The 19,668-nt window shown below is 45.9% G+C and overlaps 1 protein-coding gene across 1 annotated transcript in view; it reads right to left on the bottom strand.

Annotated features, from left to right (window-relative positions):
• Positions 1 to 86: 86 nt before the first annotated feature.
• Positions 87 to 19,668, bottom strand: part of crocc2 (ciliary rootlet coiled-coil, rootletin family member 2) — a gene marked incomplete at its 5' end in the record, with an annotated part of 30,983 nt that continues 11,401 nt past the window's right edge. The window contains 31 exons of the mRNA XM_079157479.1: positions 87 to 219; positions 321 to 500; positions 789 to 923; positions 1,804 to 2,004; positions 2,079 to 2,228; positions 2,787 to 3,227; positions 3,317 to 3,480; positions 3,577 to 3,697; positions 3,893 to 4,023; positions 4,104 to 4,488; positions 5,606 to 5,773; positions 5,867 to 6,026; positions 6,106 to 6,344; positions 8,404 to 8,547; positions 8,641 to 8,775; positions 9,111 to 9,290; positions 9,393 to 9,562; positions 9,904 to 10,031; positions 10,530 to 10,723; positions 12,827 to 13,057; positions 13,133 to 13,279; positions 13,379 to 13,523; positions 13,976 to 14,158; positions 14,537 to 14,736; positions 15,020 to 15,154; positions 15,268 to 15,357; positions 15,534 to 15,630; positions 16,569 to 16,775; positions 17,376 to 17,482; positions 17,904 to 18,048; positions 19,092 to 19,195. Coding sequence (XP_079013605.1) covers positions 136 to 219; positions 321 to 500; positions 789 to 923; positions 1,804 to 2,004; positions 2,079 to 2,228; positions 2,787 to 3,227; positions 3,317 to 3,480; positions 3,577 to 3,697; positions 3,893 to 4,023; positions 4,104 to 4,488; positions 5,606 to 5,773; positions 5,867 to 6,026; positions 6,106 to 6,344; positions 8,404 to 8,547; positions 8,641 to 8,775; positions 9,111 to 9,290; positions 9,393 to 9,562; positions 9,904 to 10,031; positions 10,530 to 10,723; positions 12,827 to 13,057; positions 13,133 to 13,279; positions 13,379 to 13,523; positions 13,976 to 14,158; positions 14,537 to 14,736; positions 15,020 to 15,154; positions 15,268 to 15,357; positions 15,534 to 15,630; positions 16,569 to 16,775; positions 17,376 to 17,482; positions 17,904 to 18,048; positions 19,092 to 19,195 — 5,301 coding nt within the window. The 3' untranslated portion in view covers positions 87 to 135. The remainder of the gene's footprint in view (positions 220 to 320; positions 501 to 788; positions 924 to 1,803; positions 2,005 to 2,078; positions 2,229 to 2,786; positions 3,228 to 3,316; positions 3,481 to 3,576; positions 3,698 to 3,892; positions 4,024 to 4,103; positions 4,489 to 5,605; positions 5,774 to 5,866; positions 6,027 to 6,105; positions 6,345 to 8,403; positions 8,548 to 8,640; positions 8,776 to 9,110; positions 9,291 to 9,392; positions 9,563 to 9,903; positions 10,032 to 10,529; positions 10,724 to 12,826; positions 13,058 to 13,132; positions 13,280 to 13,378; positions 13,524 to 13,975; positions 14,159 to 14,536; positions 14,737 to 15,019; positions 15,155 to 15,267; positions 15,358 to 15,533; positions 15,631 to 16,568; positions 16,776 to 17,375; positions 17,483 to 17,903; positions 18,049 to 19,091; positions 19,196 to 19,668) is intronic.

Raw genomic sequence — 19,668 nt, 5'->3', positions numbered from 1 at the left:
TGTTTGTGTGCGTGCGTGGGTGCGTGTGTTTCCAAATGTGGACGTAGCTCGTAACCTAATGTTGTTGGGAAGCTGCCAGAGGAACAGTGAATGAGGAAGCCAGAGGTGCTACATACTTCACTGCAGGGTCTCCACTTACACAGCGGGTTGGAGCATCTGATTGAAATAGGCCTGTCGTCTTCTTGTCTCCTGATCCAGCTGCTCTTTCAGAGTCAGCACCTAATTAAAAAAAAATGAAGGTAGGTAGACAAACGCTAATACACGGACATAAACCTGGAGCACAAAAGAAAGACCTTCCTGACACTTAAGACTTAAAATACCTGTTCCTCCAGACATTTGACCCTCTGGCGATGTGCCTTCTCCCTTGTCTCCAAAGCCTGGTCTGCTTGAAACTGGCTGTCTCTCAGACGATCCGTCTCCAAATCCAACTCCTGGTGATGGCGGGCTGTCACCTCCAGGAGGCGCTGTGCATGAGCGTGCTCCAACTGGGACACTTGGGCCTAAAGACCGTTCCCATGAGTTTATAGAAAAGAAATAAAGGTCGGTAAGTGTAATAATCTGTGGTTGAGCAGAAAGGGGACACATAGAGGTTCACTGATTCCGGGGTTACCGAGGTCATGACCCCTCACTCACTTAGCGGGGCAAGTTAGCCAACACATGTTGGTGGAAGGCAGCTTGATTTACTACCTATTGCACTCACTGAAGCTGATTGTACCTGTCCCTGTACTCACAGTGTGACCCCCCCCCCACCCCCCCATCCCTGGCTGTATAATCCAGCAGCCTCTCACCTGCACAATCTGCAGCTCAGCCTGCTTTTCAGCCAGCTCCTGTTCCAGGCAGCGGACTGTCTGTCCCAACTGCTCCTTCTCTCTGGCTACTGCCGCCGCCTCCACCTCCTCCCTCCTCAGCCTCTCCATCTCCACCTGACGACAACACGAGGGTGACATAATGTGAACGACTTTACCATGATTGCTCTGCACCAGTGTGCCTTCCTGTAATGCGTGTAGCAGAAGCCAAGCTCGGAGCCTCTTGGTTCTCACAGTCCACCGACATGTTTCCACGGCTCCAAGATCACTTTGTGCAGCGTGTGACAAAGAAGATGTGGAAAAATCGAACAAACCGTATTGCGCAAATGACAAACTGCAGCATGCTGAAACAGCTAATTAATCACATTATCTCCTCCGGCATGGATTAATATAACTGCCCATTAATGTGCTTTAATGCTTCGGCATCTGTATGTCTTCACTTGATCCAGAATGTGGCAGGCAACGAGGCTTCTGACCAATACTAAACACATATTACTTCAGTCCTGGCTTCTATATGTACACAGGCTTCCAGCAGCTTTAAAAATGACTTTAAGATACTTTTAATTACATTTTAAAGCCCTTTGTGGTTTGGCTTCCTCATATATTTCAGATCTTTTACTTCATACTCAGCTCCAACACTTTTCAGGTCTCCTGACAAAAAGCTGTTAAATGTTCTGGGCTGTAGCTATATATATATACTGTATAATATATATATATATATATATATATATATATATATCCAAGTGTATTTGTTAAAGAGATTTAGACAAATTCTTAAACCTAAAGATTAGATGAATATTTTTGGGAAGTGTGCTAGCTGTGTCCCTGTTTCCTGTTTTTATGCTAAGCTAGGCTAACCGGCTGCTGGCAGTGGCTTCATATATATTTACCATACAGACATGATGCTGTTATCAATCTCAGCAATAACGAGAACAAACCTATTTTACACAATGCCAAACTATTTCTAAAGTGCAGTGCAGCAGATAGGTCAGCTCACCCTCTCCAGTGTCTTCCTGAGTGATGACTTGTCTTTGCCGAGGCGCGTCAGCACCCTCTCCATCTCCGCTCTCTCACTCTGTAGCTTTTGCAAAGAGCTCTGCAGGTTGGTGACCTTGTCCTGGAGTTCCTCCTTCTCACGCTGCAGCTGCTGGGAGCTCCCCTGGGCCTGCACTTCAGCATCCTGCTGTTGCTTCAGGCTCTGGAACACAGTCAATCATCAGCACATCAAGATGGAGCTTTGCCTTTTGCGGCTGTATTTGCAGAGAGACTCACCTCCTTCAGGGTCCTGTTGTGCTTCTCCAGCTCAGCGTATTGAAGTTCAAAGTCCTCTTGGGCTCTTTGAAGGTTCTGGGTCTGCTCTGTTAGTGTGTGGCTCAGCCTCTTTCTCTCTGAGAGGGCATTTCGTGTTTGATCCAGACGTTCCTATGGGCACACAAACGTTGATATACAAGTTTCATCAAAACACGATTTTGGCTGACCCTTATTTCCTCCCCTTCCTATATATTGTGTCTTTTTACAGTCCTTGACATATTGTTGAACAAGTGTATGTGTACTGCAATGACCTGGCAGCTTTTGAGCAAATCAAGAGATTTATACTAAGCATGTCATGTTTTAGTTTGCTCAGTATCTTTAAAGTGCAGTCCCAAACTAAGACCGGAAAGCTCTCCCGAGAAGCTCTTGGAGAATTAATGAGCTTGCCCGAGCATTTTATTGCTCGGTCTTTGAGGTCCTTCAGGAAAACCACAGAGGCAAATGTAAATAAGAAATGGTCAGTCTGTAGCTGAGAAGGTTACATAGCTGCACTGTAAATCAAAGCACAGCAATGCATGCATGGCTATTCATCGTATTTTGAAGTTTCAATCAAACATCTTTTTGTTGAGAGATGGGGGGAAGTTTGCAAATAAAAAAAATACGCAGTCATTTGTTCAACATCATTTGTTTTATGTTATAGAAATGTGTTTTTCTGAAAACTCTCTGTACCTGCAACAGCCTTCGGTCCTGCTCGCTGGCAGTCAGAGCCCTCTGCAGCTGTGGGATCTGCTCCTGCAGGGCTCCGCTGCTGGTCCTGTTGTCGCTGAGGGTGTTGGACAATTTGTGGATCTGTTCCCTCAGATGGCTCTCATGCTGCTCAGCTCGAGCCAGTGACGTGGCCAACCTCTCCTCGCTGACCCTCAGCGCTGCTCCCCGGTCCTCGCTCTCACTCAGCTTCCTCCTCAGCTCGGTCAGTCTTTCCTGCAAGGCCCCCGCCTCTGCATCCAGCTCTGCCGCCCTGAGCTGGGCCCTCTGTAGCTCGCCTTCAAGGGTGCGCTGGGAGAGCTCCAGGCGGCTCACCCTGCTCTCTGCTCCATGCAGGGACTCCTTCAGCTTCTGTTGTTCTACATGTGCACGCGATTCTAAGCCGTGCAGGAGATCCAACTTGTCCTGGAATTGGAACAGGGCAGTTTGTCAGTTGTCACTGAAGATGCTGCACTCTGTTTTGCTAAATATCTATCTCCTGGCCTTTGACATACTTGCAGTGCCCTGGTCTCAGCCTCAGCAGCTTGCAAGCTGGTCCGGAGCTGAGCTAGTTCCTCCTCAAGGCTTCTCTTCTCCCTCTCTGTGCGACATACTATTTCTTCCTGCAGGGAAAGGGATGTATGCGCCTCGTGCAACCGCTCTGCTATCTCTCTTTTTCCTGGAACAATATGTTGAATTGTTAAATGAGCAGTATGTCTACACAGAATTAAAAACTGATATTTACTGTGTTTGTAGGATCTCCTGCTTTTCTCACCATGCTCTGATTGCTTCAGGGACCTCTGGAGTTGTAGCAGCTGGGTGGCTGACTTATCCTGGCTGTCTTGGAGCTCTGTCACCTGCTGACTTAGACCAGCTATCTGAGCCGTGGCTTCATCCTGAGGGAATAACACAATTGCAACAATTCTGCTGAAATACAAACACAACAAATGTAGTAAGTGAATTTCATTTATATATTGTGATTTGTTTGTTATTTATATTTATTTTTAGAGCAGATCTGGTGATCTCAAAAGCAAGAGTTGTTCAGGCCAACAAGGCCGCCTTTATTCAGTTATTAAGAAGTTCAAATATACCCTGTCTCTTTGTGTGTCCCTGAGTTCCTGCTGGAATTCCCGCAGGGCGGCATGCACCGTGTCCACATCCAGCTCTTCATCTTCACCACGAGACAAGGACAACACGGATCTGTCTGTCTCATTGTCTCCCCCTAACCAAAGAACACACTTATTCATGCAAAAAAAAATGCAAAGATTTGCATCATCTTATTATGAAAGGGCATGACCATACCTTTTACTTGCAGGTGGTTCCTCCAGGGAGAGGGAGACCGTTTGTGGGACCCAGGTGTGCCCGAAAGCCTTGCATGGCCGGTGCCAACAGTGCGGCTTAGAGCTGAAGACAACCCCGCCAACTTGAGCTCCAGGTCCCTGCGTTTGGTATCGCCGAGGCCCAGCTGCTCATCCAGTCCCTGGACCTTGTTTTCAGCAAGGCTGACCTGCACAGAGAGTTGCTTGACCTGGATCCCGGCGTCTTCTAGTGCTTCCTCCAGCTGGGCAGTGGTTTCTCTGTTCCTCTGGTCACACTGCAGCTGATAAGCCTCTCTGTCCTGCAGCAGCTCTCGATTCCGATGCTCTGATGTCTCCAGTTCCAGCACACGGCGCTGCAGACCTGAAACCTGCACACACACACACACACGTGAGCCTCAAGACAAACCTAATATTCTCTACTAGTAATGCATGTAGGTGTTACTGTGGATTATGTTATAAGTAGCATACAGGTCAAAACTGGGTTGCTTTTAGAGGATTTATAATCTTTTACAATTTGAAGACACACTTGTCAACTCATACCTTGAATTGCCGGTAAGCTGTTTACATTTAGCTGCTTACTTTTTAGTTTTTTGTAAATGTTTAAAATCATAAATGTAATAGTTAAGTCAGTATATAGACACACAGTATGCTACTTTACATGATGATCTGCCAATTCATTTCCCTTCCTTAAATTCTGTTGCGGCAGGTCTTGTGTTTGGATAAAGGGATGTCACTACCATGTAATTCCTGAGGAAACGTGCCTCGAGAGTTATCTAGTGACAAACACTGTGTAAATAATGGGAACATGGTTTCTGTAAAGGGTTAATGTGCTTTAAGCTGACACGGGTGTCAAGTCCACTGATAAGGTTTTTAAAACTGTATCATGAGAGGTTAAGGGGGCACAAGACTCATGACTGAGGCATAAAATGAAACAACAACAAAATATTTCGGACGACTTTTCATCAAAGACTGACGTTTAATATGTATATTTAGTTTTGAAAAAGAATACATAAACCAGACTTCACATATATCATAATAATGAGGAGTTGCCTCCATGCTCTTGGAAACAGAATACAAAAGTATGCCATGCATTAACTTGACAACACTATCTAGTGCGGTCATGAGAATTTGGGGACCCCAAGAATGGGGTTATGGGACATATAGGTTAAAAAAACCTATTAATTAGAATAGAAAGCATAACTTTTCTTGCATAGCTGCTAATCAAAACATAAAGTTTGAATTTATAATTTATAAAGTTTGCAATGAAATCGTGTTCCTTTAATAAACCGCTGTTCAACTATATATTCACAATATTTCAAAGTAAAAGCCAACACCCCGTCACTGTTACTGTAGAATGTACAGTGTTCTATCGTTCATGTTTTCTGTCTCTGTGTGAGTATGGCAGGTATTCTTCAAGTATGTATGCAAAGGTGGAATGTTTGCTCTAGCATGTTGTTAACAGACTAACTCCCGGAGGCCTTCTACCTCGTTCAGCGCTGCGTCTCTGCCAGCCTCGCACTCCAGCACTCTCTGCTTAAAGGTGAACGCCTCGCGCCGCGCCTCCTCCTCCTTCTGCTCCTCCTGACATACCCGGGCCTGCAGCTCTCGCAGCTCCCGTTTCTGGTGGCCGTTCTCGCCCTCAAGGACCTTTACCTGCTCACGTTAACACAGCAACACACTACTTGGAGGTAATCCTTTATTTGGAATAAATCAGATGGAAAGCAGTTAGGCTCAATAATCTTTCACCTGTCTGCGCAGCTCCTGCACATTTCTGCGTGCCTGCAGGCGAGACTTCTCCATCTCCCTCATGCTACTCCGTAGGGCGGTTGCCTCTTGGTGCATCGAGCTCCTACATTCCTCTGAGACAGCAACTTTCTGCTCCCTCTCCTCCAGGGCTCGTCTCAAGCTAGTCAAGATATGTTTCAAGTTAACACGACAGACCGCTGACATTACAGGAAATCTGCAGTTCCATGTGACAGCCGTACCTGCTGTTGTCACTCTCTGCTCTCTTGATGAAAGCTCTTAGCTCCTGGTTGGAGGCTTGGATAGCGTCTTTCTCTCTGGTCTCGTCACCCAAGAGCCTTCTCAGGTCCAGGGCGTCTTTCCGTTGCTTGTCCCGCTCCTGTGCACACTCCTGGAGCTCTCTGTGAGCCTCAATCAACGCCCTTCGTGCTTTAACAAGTCCATCCTCTGCCTCCTGCAGCTGCCGACGAAGGCCCTCTAACTTCATGTCGAGATTATGGAGAATAAAAGGCGTGATGTGTAAAGAGGATGAATAGGGAGGTCTTATGGATAAACAGTCAATCTCTTATTCATGAAATTACTAGATAAACTCCTGTCTAGAAATACTAAGCTTTTTTTTCTTGTTCCTGGTTTCTGAATTTATTTGGTGTTATAAATGTAAATGTGTATAAACATCCTATTATAAACAGTTAATTGAAGAGTTGATTGGACCCTAAAAAAAGAAAGAAAAAATAAGCCTTCAAATGCTTTTAAAATGTGTCTGTTTTCAATATAAATGTATATCCTTAAAAACTTCTATTAGGCTGTTATCTACAGTACATCGAAAGCTCAAACACATGTATGCAATCATCAATATCGAAAAGGAACAATCCATCAGCATACTGCAAGGCTGATTTTGGATCAGATAACGCATGTTTGAAAGCTAAACCTCAACATCTACTACTTTAAGTGCTATGTGCACAATCTCAAGACACTGCGCAACCTATATGCTCTTTTATTGCAATATGTTGTGTGTTGCGAGAAAAGCAGGGAGGACAGAGCTTATCTGGGCATGGATAAGAGCCAGTCGGGCCTGTAGCCAGGTGCTGTCTCTCCCCATCTCCCTACTGCGTAGTGTAAAGAATCCACGGAGAGCAACATGATAAACAGCAGCTCCACCGGAGGAGGTGGCGGAGGGGGAGGGAGAGGGAGGATGAGGAGCAGGATGAGGAGGAGTGTTATGTTCAGAGGCCACACAAGAGGATTTTTTCTCATAAACTCTAATGTGAGAAAAAACAAGCCAGTGCTGATCTTGCCAATTATACTTTATTTTATCAGATATTTCTTGGGGGGGAGGAGGGGGGAGGGGTAGTGGAGGAGAAGCGCAGGGAATATGAGGGCAGCAGTGTTGTGTTATGTGGATGGGAGTGGGGGACCTCGAGTCCCAGCGGAGCCAGCCTCTCGCTGCTGCAAGGGAGAAAATAAACACTCCCCCATTGGCTTATTTACACAAGGGGTTAACTCAAACTTTGATTTCATATTATGGTACCAGGGACCGTATCCCCCCCCCCCCCCCTCGCTCTCCCTCTCTCCTCTCGCTCTTTTCCTCTTTCATGCTCACTAGCTCTCTGTCACACACTCTCACTCCTGCTTTGTCACAGTCTGACATGAGAATCCTGCGATGGGATTAGTGAAAATAATCAAACAAGGAAACGGGCAGGGGTGGCGGCCAAATATGACAGTGTCGCCGAAGCTTGACTTGATATATGGTGGGGAGGGCTGTCCAAACCTCAAAACTCCTCTGCTTTGGCTCCACACAGCCTCATTCACTATACTCTGACAAGACTAAAGAGACAGAGCGAAGACAGGATGATCCTCGTTTTTGCTTTTTCGTCGAAACCACAAAGTTCAACACAGATAAACAAACCCCTTTTCCAGGGAAACCAGGCTTTTAAATCAAGGCATGGTGAGGCCCTTACAACTCTGCAGTTACATCTTAATGAGGTGACTGTGAGCTTGTTATTTCACTAAAACGCCCAGCGACCCTGTGGCTGCGATCCTGACCTCAAGCAACCCCAAGAGATGAGATTTACGGCTCTCATTTGGCTCAGGGAGTTATGTCACTGGGCCAAATTGTGGTCCCTAATTGCACTTTTATGTTTGTATTAAGGTCAATGGAACCAAATTTTCCTCCAGGAAAAAGACACAGAGACCGAGTACGGAGAGGGAGTCTTAAGATTGGACACCACCTCCTTGTAGGATTTGGCCCTGCGCACTCTGCACCTGATGGCACCCTGATGCTAGTAAAGCTCTGCAGTGTCGGCCAATGTCAACAGCGGCGTATGGTAAATGGCTCTCCCTCACACTGGTACTAATTGGTGCAAACTCCCCCCACACGCTAGAAGCAGACCCATGGTCTCCCATCCTATGCCAAGCCAAACAAGCCTGTATTTCCTATCCACTTCTGTGACCCTACTTTTTGATTTTCTTCATAGTTCCCTGTTCATATCGATATCCATGATATTTCTGTTTAAATGGAAGCCTGAAAAAAAGGTTCTCACCTCCTGTTGTGTATGTTCTCTCTGCTGGTTCAACTCTCTGACCTGCTCAATCAGACTCTTCTTGGCATTCTCGTGGGAGTTCAAAGATTCCTCAAACTGAGTTTGCAAGTCTTGCAGCTCAGACTGAAGGACGGCCGCTGCGTTCTGGAACACAGAGGTACACAAATCGGTTGGCTGAGTGATATGTGAAGAACAAGGAGAGTGACCAGAGCCAATGTGACCCTGCCTTATCTTTACCCTTTCCTGTTCCTGTTTTCTAAGTGCCTCCCTCTGCATGCACTCGAGCTCCATGCCTGCCGTGGCCAGGTCCTGCTGCAGGGCGGCGAGCTTCTCCGTGACGGCAGCCTTCTCTGCCTCCTTCTGGGACAAAGCCTGGTCACAACAGACTGCGAGGTCAGGGTCATTCATACTATAGCTCACAAAAAGGTTTGGCCACGGGGACTTGGACACAAGCTATTGTGCTTTGATGAACGTCCACAGAAGGACAAGGAATGAACCTAGCGTATTGCATGAGGATACTGGCAGGACATACTGCTTTTGTTGGACATTCACTGGCAACTGTGAAGGCAAAACTTAGGATGTTGTGGTAATGAGACAATTCTCCAACCCTTGGCCTGTCCTAAAATACTTCACTCTACATTTTAAGATTCATAAACAATCATAACAAACCTATGAAGACCACCTCACACACACACACACACACACACCTGCTGCTTTTCACTCTCAGCCTGCAGGAGGCTTTGGTTGAAGTCCTGCTGCTGCCTGGCCAGCTCCTCTTGCACCTGCTGCAGCTCCTTCTGGCTGTGCACACGCCATTCCTCACACTGTCTACGCAGCTGTTCCTCAACCTGCTCCCGCTGAACTGTCAGCTCCACGCACTGTTGTTCCTGTCAACCACCAAGCACGCACACACCCACTCCTGATTAGTTAATAGCTAAAGCATCGGATTTATTGTCGAGCCCAACATAACTACTCAAGTCTTACTGAACCTTTTGCCGTCGTTCGGCTTCAAGCTGCTCTCTATGAATTTGCTCTTTGCTGTTCAGGGTCAGCAGGCCATTCCTCTCCACCTGTGCCAGCTTCTCCTCCAGCTTGCTCCGCTCCTGCGCTGCTTGCACAAACTGGCATTCAGCATCCACACGCATCCGAGCGGCATCACCTGGACAGAGGAATCCAATCTCTGTCAAAATCCCACTCAATAATTAGATGGAGGCGCCCAGGATCAGCAAGATTTTGATTCACAGTTTTATTTATAGGGGACACTCATCCGTGTCTTTATGTGGAACATGCTAGCTTAACACGACTTATCCGATCCATGTGTGTTTGTGCGGGATGGTGTGACCCTGGTCAGCTGAGAAAGCAGCCCCCATGATCCTGCAGCCCAGCTGTTGCAGAGCTCAGAGCTGAAATATGGATCTCTAGTGGGCTGTTGGAAAGGCTTCATGGCCAGGGGGCTTGGCACGGAGGACAGCGGGGTCTCTGAGGGAGGGGGCTACTCACGCGTCAAGGCCTCGTTAGCCAGCAGCAAGCTGCGCCTCTCCCCCTCCATCCTGGTGTACTCGACCTCCAGAGACGAGGCAAGCTCCTGGCTCTCATACAGAGCCGTCTCCAGGGACTCCTTCTCCGCTCTGGAACAAAGTGGTGAAGGGGTTTGAGCTCTGAAAAAAACACACCTTTGAACTAGTAGGTGTAGGTCATAAACTTCAATGATCCATCATGAGCATAGTTTCCAAATAAAACCGTGTTACTTAAAGACTCCTTTTACATGTGACTTGTCGTGCTTAAGAAAGTAAAATGTGCTTAAAAAGTAAAGAAAATGACCATAAATACACATTGGCAGTCGGTCTGAGTTGAACAAACACACAATGGGTTGTTTCTGATGCTTCTGGGGAGATTTACTGACTTACATTCATTCCTTACACTCTTCACCATACATGCCTAACCCCAGCCCTGACCTTAACCAATAAAGACAGAGACTTGTTTACCGTAGCTTGCGCTGGATGCAACTGCAGAAAACAAACTGATAAAACTAGTTTTGAGTATGAAATTGGTCCCGAACATTTCAGAGGTCAGACCACACAAATAAACACACACACACACACACACACACACACACACACACAAACCTAAGTGCAAACAGCTCCTGCGTGAGACCACAGGCCTTTCGGTCAGCGGAGTTTAGCTTGACTTCCAGAGCAGCCCTGGCCTTGGCCAGCTCCTCCCTGTCATGGGTAGCTCTCTTTAGGGCTGTGGTCTGGGTCTCAAGCTCCTTCCTGCACGCACACAGCTCCTCTGACACAGTCTGCATCTGCCTGTTGATCTGGACGCCGACAAACACAAATAAAAAACAAATGCCACCAAGTAATGAATTTATCATTTTTGCTTCATGACTGCACAGTGAATTATGATTTTTTTTTTAGTATGAGCAGCAAAGGAACACAGTTGGTATTGTGTATCTGTTGGGTTGAACCACCCAACCTCTACATTTTATGCAGTCACATTTGCTGTACTAACATTGAACTCTACACATCCCTCTTTTTGCTGTTATGAAGCATAAATTAAACAAACTTTAGGCGTTTCATGACAGTGTATAGAAACCGCTGGGCCATAACAAATGCGCCGCCTGAAGCAAAACAAAAATGATTAGTGGGGTTACAAGTTTTTCCCAGTTACCACTTAAATCACTGTGACACACCACAGGACCTACTGTATATCTAGCAAGAAAAATAATGAACTGGGAACATGTGCAGTTGATGCGGAACCGCCTAAATTCTATTCAGCATTTATAAAACTGCAGGAACAGATTATTGTATGAAGGTACTGTGGAGAGGATTGTCCTGGGATTCAACCTTTGGCTTAAAAAGGTCAGAGTAAAACTCAACAGGTGTCCAGTGTCATTTAAAGGAATATTTCAACGCTCTGGGAAACACGCCTATTTGGAGTAAGATGATAAGATGGATACCACTCAATTGTCTGTATGTTAAACATAAAGCTGGAGCCAGCCGGCACTTAGCTTAGCTTAGCATTAAGACTGGAAGCAATGGGGACACAGCTGGGCTCTGCCCATAGGCATCTCTAAAGCTAGAACATTTTATATCTTTGTTTACTTTACTCCGTACAAAAAATGAAGTGTAAAACCAACAAGTTGTGATTTTACAAGGGGTTATGTGCAGGAACTGTTTTTTGGCCTGGTCAGTGACTTCCTGAAGTCTTTGCCGCTCGCATGGCAACCTCCCTGTGACAACAAGACTGCACTGGCCAAGCCAAGAAATAGTTCCACTGGTAACTGCTCGTAAAACCACAACCTGTCATCTTTACGTTACTGTTTGTGTACGGTTTCAACAAACAGAGTACGAAGTGTGAATATGTGAGTTTTAGAGCTGCTGTCAGGTCTTTTATGCTAAGCTAACCAGCTAGAGAGTGGCATCGATCTTCTCATCTGACGCTCAGCAAGAAAGCAAACTAGCATATTTCCCAAAATGTCGAACTGGGTTAATCTCCTGGTTTAAATCAAACAACAATAAAGCCCCATATGAGACAGAAAACATTTGTATTGTTAACTGTAAGATCTCAAAATTGTATTTCCCTGGCCAGTTACTAACACACCATCACACAATCGTTGAATCTATAATGGGCCCCTGAAACTTCTAATATTTCACTGCAACGAATTGTTTGAAAAGCAACAATCTCTGCAAGTTAATTTCAAACCAAACTAAGATGAACTCGCACTAACTAAATATTAGCACATGATGTCTTTCAGCCTCTCCTTAAGTAAATATGAAAGTGGATGAAGTGCAAAAATGTTATGGATGTGAGTAGCGCCCAATAAGGGGATGAAACATGAGCTTAGTGCAATGGGGGCAGCTCCAGAGCTTGTTTCATACACAGCTGATTTATTTTTACAGATAAGCTGTCTAAAAAATGTTTGGATGGTATTTGTGAAATTGTTTAGGTTTGTTATATTTTAGCCGAGATCAACGCGGATATCCCAGTTTCACATTCAGAACAGATAACATAACAGGAGAGGATTCTTCTCATTCTTTAGGGGACCAAACACAGAGATCTGGATCTTGTGGAGGGAAGAATGGGAATACTTTAGGTGTTAATTTATTGGGTCGTTCACTAACCCCCACTGGATATATTATATGTCTATCTATTTATCTTTTCCAGTTCACATTTGTTCATGAAGATCCCTTGCTTGTTATGTCCCAAGGTATTCATAAAACACAGAGCGGGGCTCAAACTGCTCTCCATATCCCATTTGAAAAAAAGAAAAGCATAGCAGATGTGTCCAGTACCTTCAATACACTTAATGTATTGCTCCATGAACCTGCTGAAAGCTATAAATCACATCAACATAGTTCTCCCAGGTGGTGGGAGTATGGAGGCTGAAGTGGTGTGTGACTGGCCGGGGGTCTCTGACCTGGGAGTGCTGCTCCAGGGCCTGAGCGTTCTCCTTGTGCAGCAGGCTCCGCTCTGCTTCTAGCCTCTGGCAGAGATCCTGCAAGTGGCCGTGGGAGCTCTCTAGGGCTTGTTTCCCAGCGAACAGATTCATCTTCTCTTGTTGCACCCGTGCTGTCTCCTCCCGGGCCGCTGCCCGCTCCGTTTCAGCTTCCCTTCTACGTTCACCGAGCTCTGTCTTCTGCCCTTCAGTCTGGAAGGGAAACTAAAATATTTCACTTCTGTTCTATTACACACTGCTTTCTACTGGCTTCTAATGGCTACTGACCTGCAGCAGAATGCGATTGAGTTCCACCTTGTCTTTGGCCAGGCCTTCGCTCAGGGCAGCCATTTTAGCCAGAGAATCATTAAGGGCAGCCTCCTGATGCTGCAGTTTGGTGAGTGCTAACTCGTGTGCAGCACTCCGGGACTCCATCTGTGGAGTGAAATGTTAACATAAGAAGGATTTATATCCTTAGGGAGAATCTAGTTATAAAGATCTGGCCACCTGCTGCCGGAACAAAGCAGCCTATACCTTGCTGAGAGCCAGAGCGAGGCTGGCCTTATCATCTTCCAACACCTCCTTCTGCAGGGTGATTTGACTCAGAGCCTCCTTCACCGTCACAAGCTCCCTACGCAGAACTGAGTGTTTCCCTTCAAGCTCCTCCAGACTCCTCTCTCTGAAACACACAATGCAACACATACATGACTCTCTCACACATTGTTTCTTTGTCACACACACACACACACAGATTATTTATATAAACGAAATTCCATAACAGCAATCTATCTCCACTTTGAAAGATGGGGAAATGTTGGTGCCAAAGGCCAGAACACTGAGGGAGTTGCTTTTTTGCTGTATCGCATGTCCTGCTCCAATTCTCAGCTAATCAAATTTTTTTTGAAGCAAAAGAAACCCTCAGAAAGAGGAACACAAAGTTTCCTTCTTGCATGAGTGCAGTAATGCAATGTAAATCATTTACATTTTCCTCCAAATGTCATCTGGGTGCATTGCCGGCCGGAGAATGACATGTGTTACTGATCTGAACTGTAAACAAACGGTGCTTGAAAACAATCACGGGTGACGGGGTGTGTGTTGTGTAACGGTCGCTCTCCATCGCTGGTGCGGTACCCTCTTTGGGCCTCCGTGCGCTGGCGTGCCAGCTGCATCTCCAGATCCTCCCTCTGCTCCCTCAGGAGGTCCCTCTGTCTCTGGAGCTCCAGCGATGAGCCGCGCAATACCTCCAGCTCGGCACGCCGGGAGTCCGCCTCCTGCTGCAGCCTTGACAGCCGCTTCTCCATGCCGCCCTTCTCACTGTGAGACATGGAGACAGAGAGAGGCAGAGGAGGAGGGAGAGAGTGTGTGTGTGAAGGGCAGTTGTTGCACAATGATCATCATCATTATTATAACACTTGATCAACAACAAACTTCACAACATAAACACTTCTTGTATAAATATTGTTTTTGGTGAGGTTTCAATACATTTAAATATGTTCTGATAATGACAGTAGAGATTTACTACTTGATTAAACCAAAAAATATATAAATAATTGTCATCATCATTGCAACATTTACACCAAGTGGCGATTTTACGAATAACAAAACCTTGAAAATATGAAACAGAATACAGTTAAGCAACTACTTTTTTCCGCAGTCTTGAAAAAGTACAAGAGCTGCAGGATCAGGGTTTACCTGGACATGAGCTCCAGTGAGCAGCGATGTCTGTTGCCGTCTCTGAGGTTTTCCTCCAGAGCTGTTTTAGCCTCCTGACTTTCCCTGCTTACTTCCTGGATCTTCTGCTCCAGCTCTCTCCTCTCGGTGTCCCCCTCTTGCAGGTGATCCCGCAGGGTTTCCACTTGCTCCAGGGCAGCATCCAGACGCCCACGCAGGTCCTGTGGTTTGTTTGTGGTGTGCAGGTAAAGAAACAACATGTTCAACAAATGATCTCTCTAAACTAGAGGTTCCCTACATTCCTTTGGCTTCCGGTCGCTTCAAGTTAAGCTAAATCTGCTCGTTAGACACCCGGAAAAGAAAAGGAGGAAAAGGTGAAAGAATACAGTATTTTACGAGAAAAAGGCAAACAGAAATTTCTTTTGAGATCCTACCCTCAGGCTGGGAGCCACTGTTCTAAAACATAGATCTACAATTAGCAAAGAGCAGCCACTTTTGGTGGACCTGTGTTTGATTCTGGTGCTTGGAGAGAGCACTGTGCACAGCCATCAGGGTGGTGTTCCTCAGAGGAGACCGGCAATGAAGAGGTGAGGAGGACGCACTTTCAGAGCCACTGCCATCACCCTCACCGCCAACCAACTGGATATGGCACATATAATGAAGAAGAACGAAAAAAATAAATAAACGTAATTCATTTTCTTGTGTGCTAACCCTAAAGTATGAGCGAGCTCAGTGTGTTGTTTTGTTCTGACCTGGTGAACATGACATAGAATATTTTGGAGGGCTTGGATCTCCGTGTGGACGACCTCCATCTCTGCTTTATCCTCTGTTCTCCTCGTCTCCTGAGCAGGAAACCATTAAGGTCAGATAAGCAGCACACACACACACAGCAAGCCTGACATTTCCCAGACTGCAGGCCTCTAGACAAGGAAGTTGTGGAGTTTATCAAGCCTAGGGTCTAGACCCCTTAACCACCCGTCTATCTACCACCTCCCAGTCGTGATTCCCAAGGTCCCACCATCCTGTCCAGACTGATCTGCATGGTATTGAGGCTGGAATCCTTCTCGCTGCTCTGGCCGCGGAGGTGCTTCACCGAGTCAGTCAGCTCCAGGATTCTATACAGATCAACATGCATGGAAATGGAAAAAGAGAGCGATAACAAACACACACACACACACACACACACACACACACACACACACACACACACACACACACACACACACACACACACACAGGGTTATCTGAGACACTGAAGATACAAGAGTGGCATGTGCTCCTCCTCTACTAGACCATCAGCACTATCATATTTGCCGCATAGAATAGTGGGGGTGACAATGACTTCCGATAAGATCAAAAGCAAGCTAAGATTCTGAATACAAAGGCACTGACATTCCTCTGACTGAAGTGCAAAAGACACCAAAAAAGTGCAGGATTTCTATGATCAAAGCCTGTGTAAAGTTCTGGGGTTCCACATGAGGGAACTCAGTTTGGCTGTCCCTTCAATCATAGGAAGAATGTGAATCTTGCAATTGCACTATAGATGACCTCACGCCCAGAATTTATATTTCAGTTTATGATGCATTTTCCTTCTCCACAGTCCTGGTCAAACAATCCACAGACTGACTTAAGTTATTCATGGTGAAGATTATATTGACTGTTGAAAGATAAGTTGAAGGATGAGTTGCCTCAATGTAGTTAATATAGAAACAAGCAACCAGCGGCCCTTAAACAAAATGCAGATTTATCTTATGTCATTTTTTGGTGAAGTATTTGACGATTTTCGTCGCAGTCGACTGAGAGTTCTTAAGTCGATGAGTTGTTTTTATATGCTTTTTTCATGCTGAATGACTTATTTCCAAGAAACCTATGAACACAAGATTTAAAGAGGTGCCTTTGTGTGATTCTTTGTGGAATGGCTCCGTTTTACAGATCTGACGATTAAATCAACTACTTCTCATCAAAATAGTGTCATTTTGGCTGCCATTTTCAAAAGACAGGAAGGAAAGTCTTAATGGTAGACCGGGTCATATCGACTCGGAGGTGACTTTACCTGGAGTTCAGTTCCACTTTCTCTGCATCCCAGCGACCCTGAAGCTGCATGGCCTCTTTCAGCTTGTCCTTCAGCTGCCTCTCCAGTGTTGACATCTCCACACCACTAGAGGTGCTCTCCTGTGTTACTTTGGCCTCTATGTTCATGCAGGCGACATGCAGCTGCCTGCTGGCAGTGACACAGTCCGCGCGCATATCAGACAGAGTCCTGTGGAACAAAGTAATGTCCATCAAGATTTTGCAGAACGTATCAGAACATATGAAAGATCCAAAAGGGGGAAGGGAACATGACGTGCTGTTTTCGTTCATACAGTTGTGAGCCATTAGCCTAACTAAAGAAACTGTCTGCTTGTGTTTGAAAAGGAGGGATGTCTGTAGCGGTTAAGCTCTGGGATCAGGGCTCACTTTGAAGTGTCTTCAGTTTAAGTTACAGTACTGTACAGCTGTCTATGAGCTGAGCAATCATTATTAAAGCAAATTACTCTTCAGTAGTGCTCACAGTGGTTCAACATGATAGAGGCAATGTCTGAAGCTCAAGCTTTGTCCTGATGGATGACTTCAACAGTGAGGCTGGACACCTTAAGCCATTCCCCCCCCCACCCCCCCCACCCCCCCACCCCCCACCCCCAGTGAGGAAACAATGAGCAGGGAGACTGGCGACCCTGTTGACCTGTTCCACTTTGATCCTTGGCTGAGAGAGAGACGGATTGCGGTTGCAGTCAGTCGTGAGTGTGAGCCGCAAGAGGAGGTGGGGGTTCCTGTGGAATCCTGAGTCGCTGGAGGGGTTCTGGCAGCGTGCCACGCTCACCTGTCAGTGAAAGTCCTTAGCTGGGTGAAAGTGCTCCGCAGGGAAGCCGCCTGGCGCCACAGTGCTCTGACACGAGCCTGCTCACGACTCTGCCGGGAGGCGCACGTCTGCAGAGAGAGGCAGACAACAAGGGGACTAGAGACTGGAGGGTGGGTGGCAACAGCGAATGATGGCACCCATCATTTTATTGTGATCCCAAACACATGCAATACTGGAACTCCTGGACTCACACTGGAACACATACAAATAATTGGATTTCCCTGAATCAACAGATGTAGCCCATTTACAGCACGAACGCCAGATTGTTTGCACAAAATGTTCCTCCCCCTCAGCAGTTGGAATGTTTTCACAGGAAACAACAACTCAAAAAATCACAGCAATGAAACGAAAAGGGAATGAGAATGAATTGGCAAAACTGGCTATGAATGGAATTCCTACCCCATGTGAACTCAACAGGACTTTAATTGCACAATCTCTGTGCAGAAAGGAATACACTTGAGCATTCCCTGTTGCTTTTTTTTCGCTCACCTCTTGCTCTCTGCGCAGACGGGAATCACACAAGTCAGCGTCTTCGCGGGCCTTCCACAGGCTCTCGGTTAGCCCCTGGTTGACAGTGCCCGCCTGCTCCAGCTGTTCCCGCAGCATACAGTTGACTTGGCTGAGGCTGGCACACCTGGAAATAACACGTGTTATGACCATTTGGTATTTCTCCCCTGACAAACGTCTGTCATGACACACTCCTATAACCCCTTCCACAGCACCCAAGCTCATACAGCCATACATTCATATTACATCTGTGGCCTTCAGATCCACCCTTGCCAACCAAACTTACAGGGCGAACATGTGAGACAGTTTTATAACGTCTGTGTCAACTTAAATTTAATATCAACCAGATCTGCTTTAGAGTCATTTACCAAAATGTTTACATCATCCTCACACTAAACACGCACCCAGTTACAGTAATGTTGGCCACATTGCTATGTTTGATTATCGGTCTGAAAGAAAGCCAAATCCATGTTTGCATGTATAGGATGACATCCTGTTTAAAGAGAACTGCAGTAATCCCAATAATAGGCAACACATAGTGTTGGTTGTAGACTTAATCTCTATGTTGCACAGAGCTTAAGAGGATAGATCTTGGTAACGCTGCAGCGAGTGATATTTTAGCCAGTAAAAATGCTCATGTCCCTGCCATGGGCATTTCAAATAAAGTTCCACAACTGTATAAATCATCGGGCATTAAAACCTGGCCTCAGCTGCAGAGGTTGGCCCACACTTAATGTGAAGCATCATTAAAATGCTTTGGAGGAGGGAGCCAACATAGCCCCACTAATTTTCTCTGACAAATTGGATACCGAGATGATCTGCCAAGGGCAGGTTCGGCCTTCGCCCTGCAGCAGGGGCAGGGGAAAGCTGCTGGGAATATCTTGCGGTCCGCACATTTCTCAGAAATATTGCCGCGTGATTTCTGCTATTCAACATGAGACAGAGAAATAAAAAGGCAAAATTCTAACGGGTTGGTCCATGAATTTACTGCTCAAAGTCTGCATCCAACTAGCTACTCCCTGCTGCTGTAGAGGATTTCTGGATTCCAAACTCTGTGCACTTTTTCCAAAACGCCCAAATATGCTTTACTTGCGAATACAGAAGCTGTGCGAGGTTTTTCTATTGGCTGGATGAGCTGGCTACCCGCACTGCACGGTGCCCATCACTCACCTCTTCTGCTCCTCCTCTAGCTGAGCAGACTTATTCTGGATAGCCACGTCGAGATCCTGCTCTGTCCGCTGCTGACGCTGGGCCGAGTCCAGGTGGGCCTGGAGCTGAACACACACACACACACACACACACACACACACACACACGGTACATTAGCAGTTACCTAATATTTGTAAAGCAACATAATTACAGTGGAAATCCCATTGGAGGCCACTCAGCCAAGAATAATATTTAGGTGAATTTCATACATTTAAATAAAAGTACAAATCCATGTTTTGCTTTTAGTTATGCATGATTCCTTCACTGGCTGTTAAATGCTTTTTATTGCCTGCATAAACAATTAGATTCATACAAATGAGCATAGAAGACTTTCTGTGCGTTTTCCATGTCTTATCTATATGTTGAATGGTTCTTTTGCATAAATGTATATACTTTTATGGAGACATAATAGTCCAAATTATAACTATTTGCTCTCTAACATCCTTTTGAATATTTTGTAAATACTGGAACATATTGACATTGTGATAATGCTGACTGGCCTCTAGAGGACCCTAGCAGGCCCTTTAGACTTTGGATT

Source organism: Pholis gunnellus, assembly GCF_910591455.1.
Source record: "Pholis gunnellus genome assembly, chromosome: 4".
Taxonomy (NCBI): Eukaryota; Metazoa; Chordata; class Actinopteri; order Perciformes; family Pholidae; genus Pholis; species Pholis gunnellus.
The sequence above is the reverse complement of the archived record's forward strand: the minus strand, read 5'-3'. Positions and strand labels throughout refer to the sequence as shown.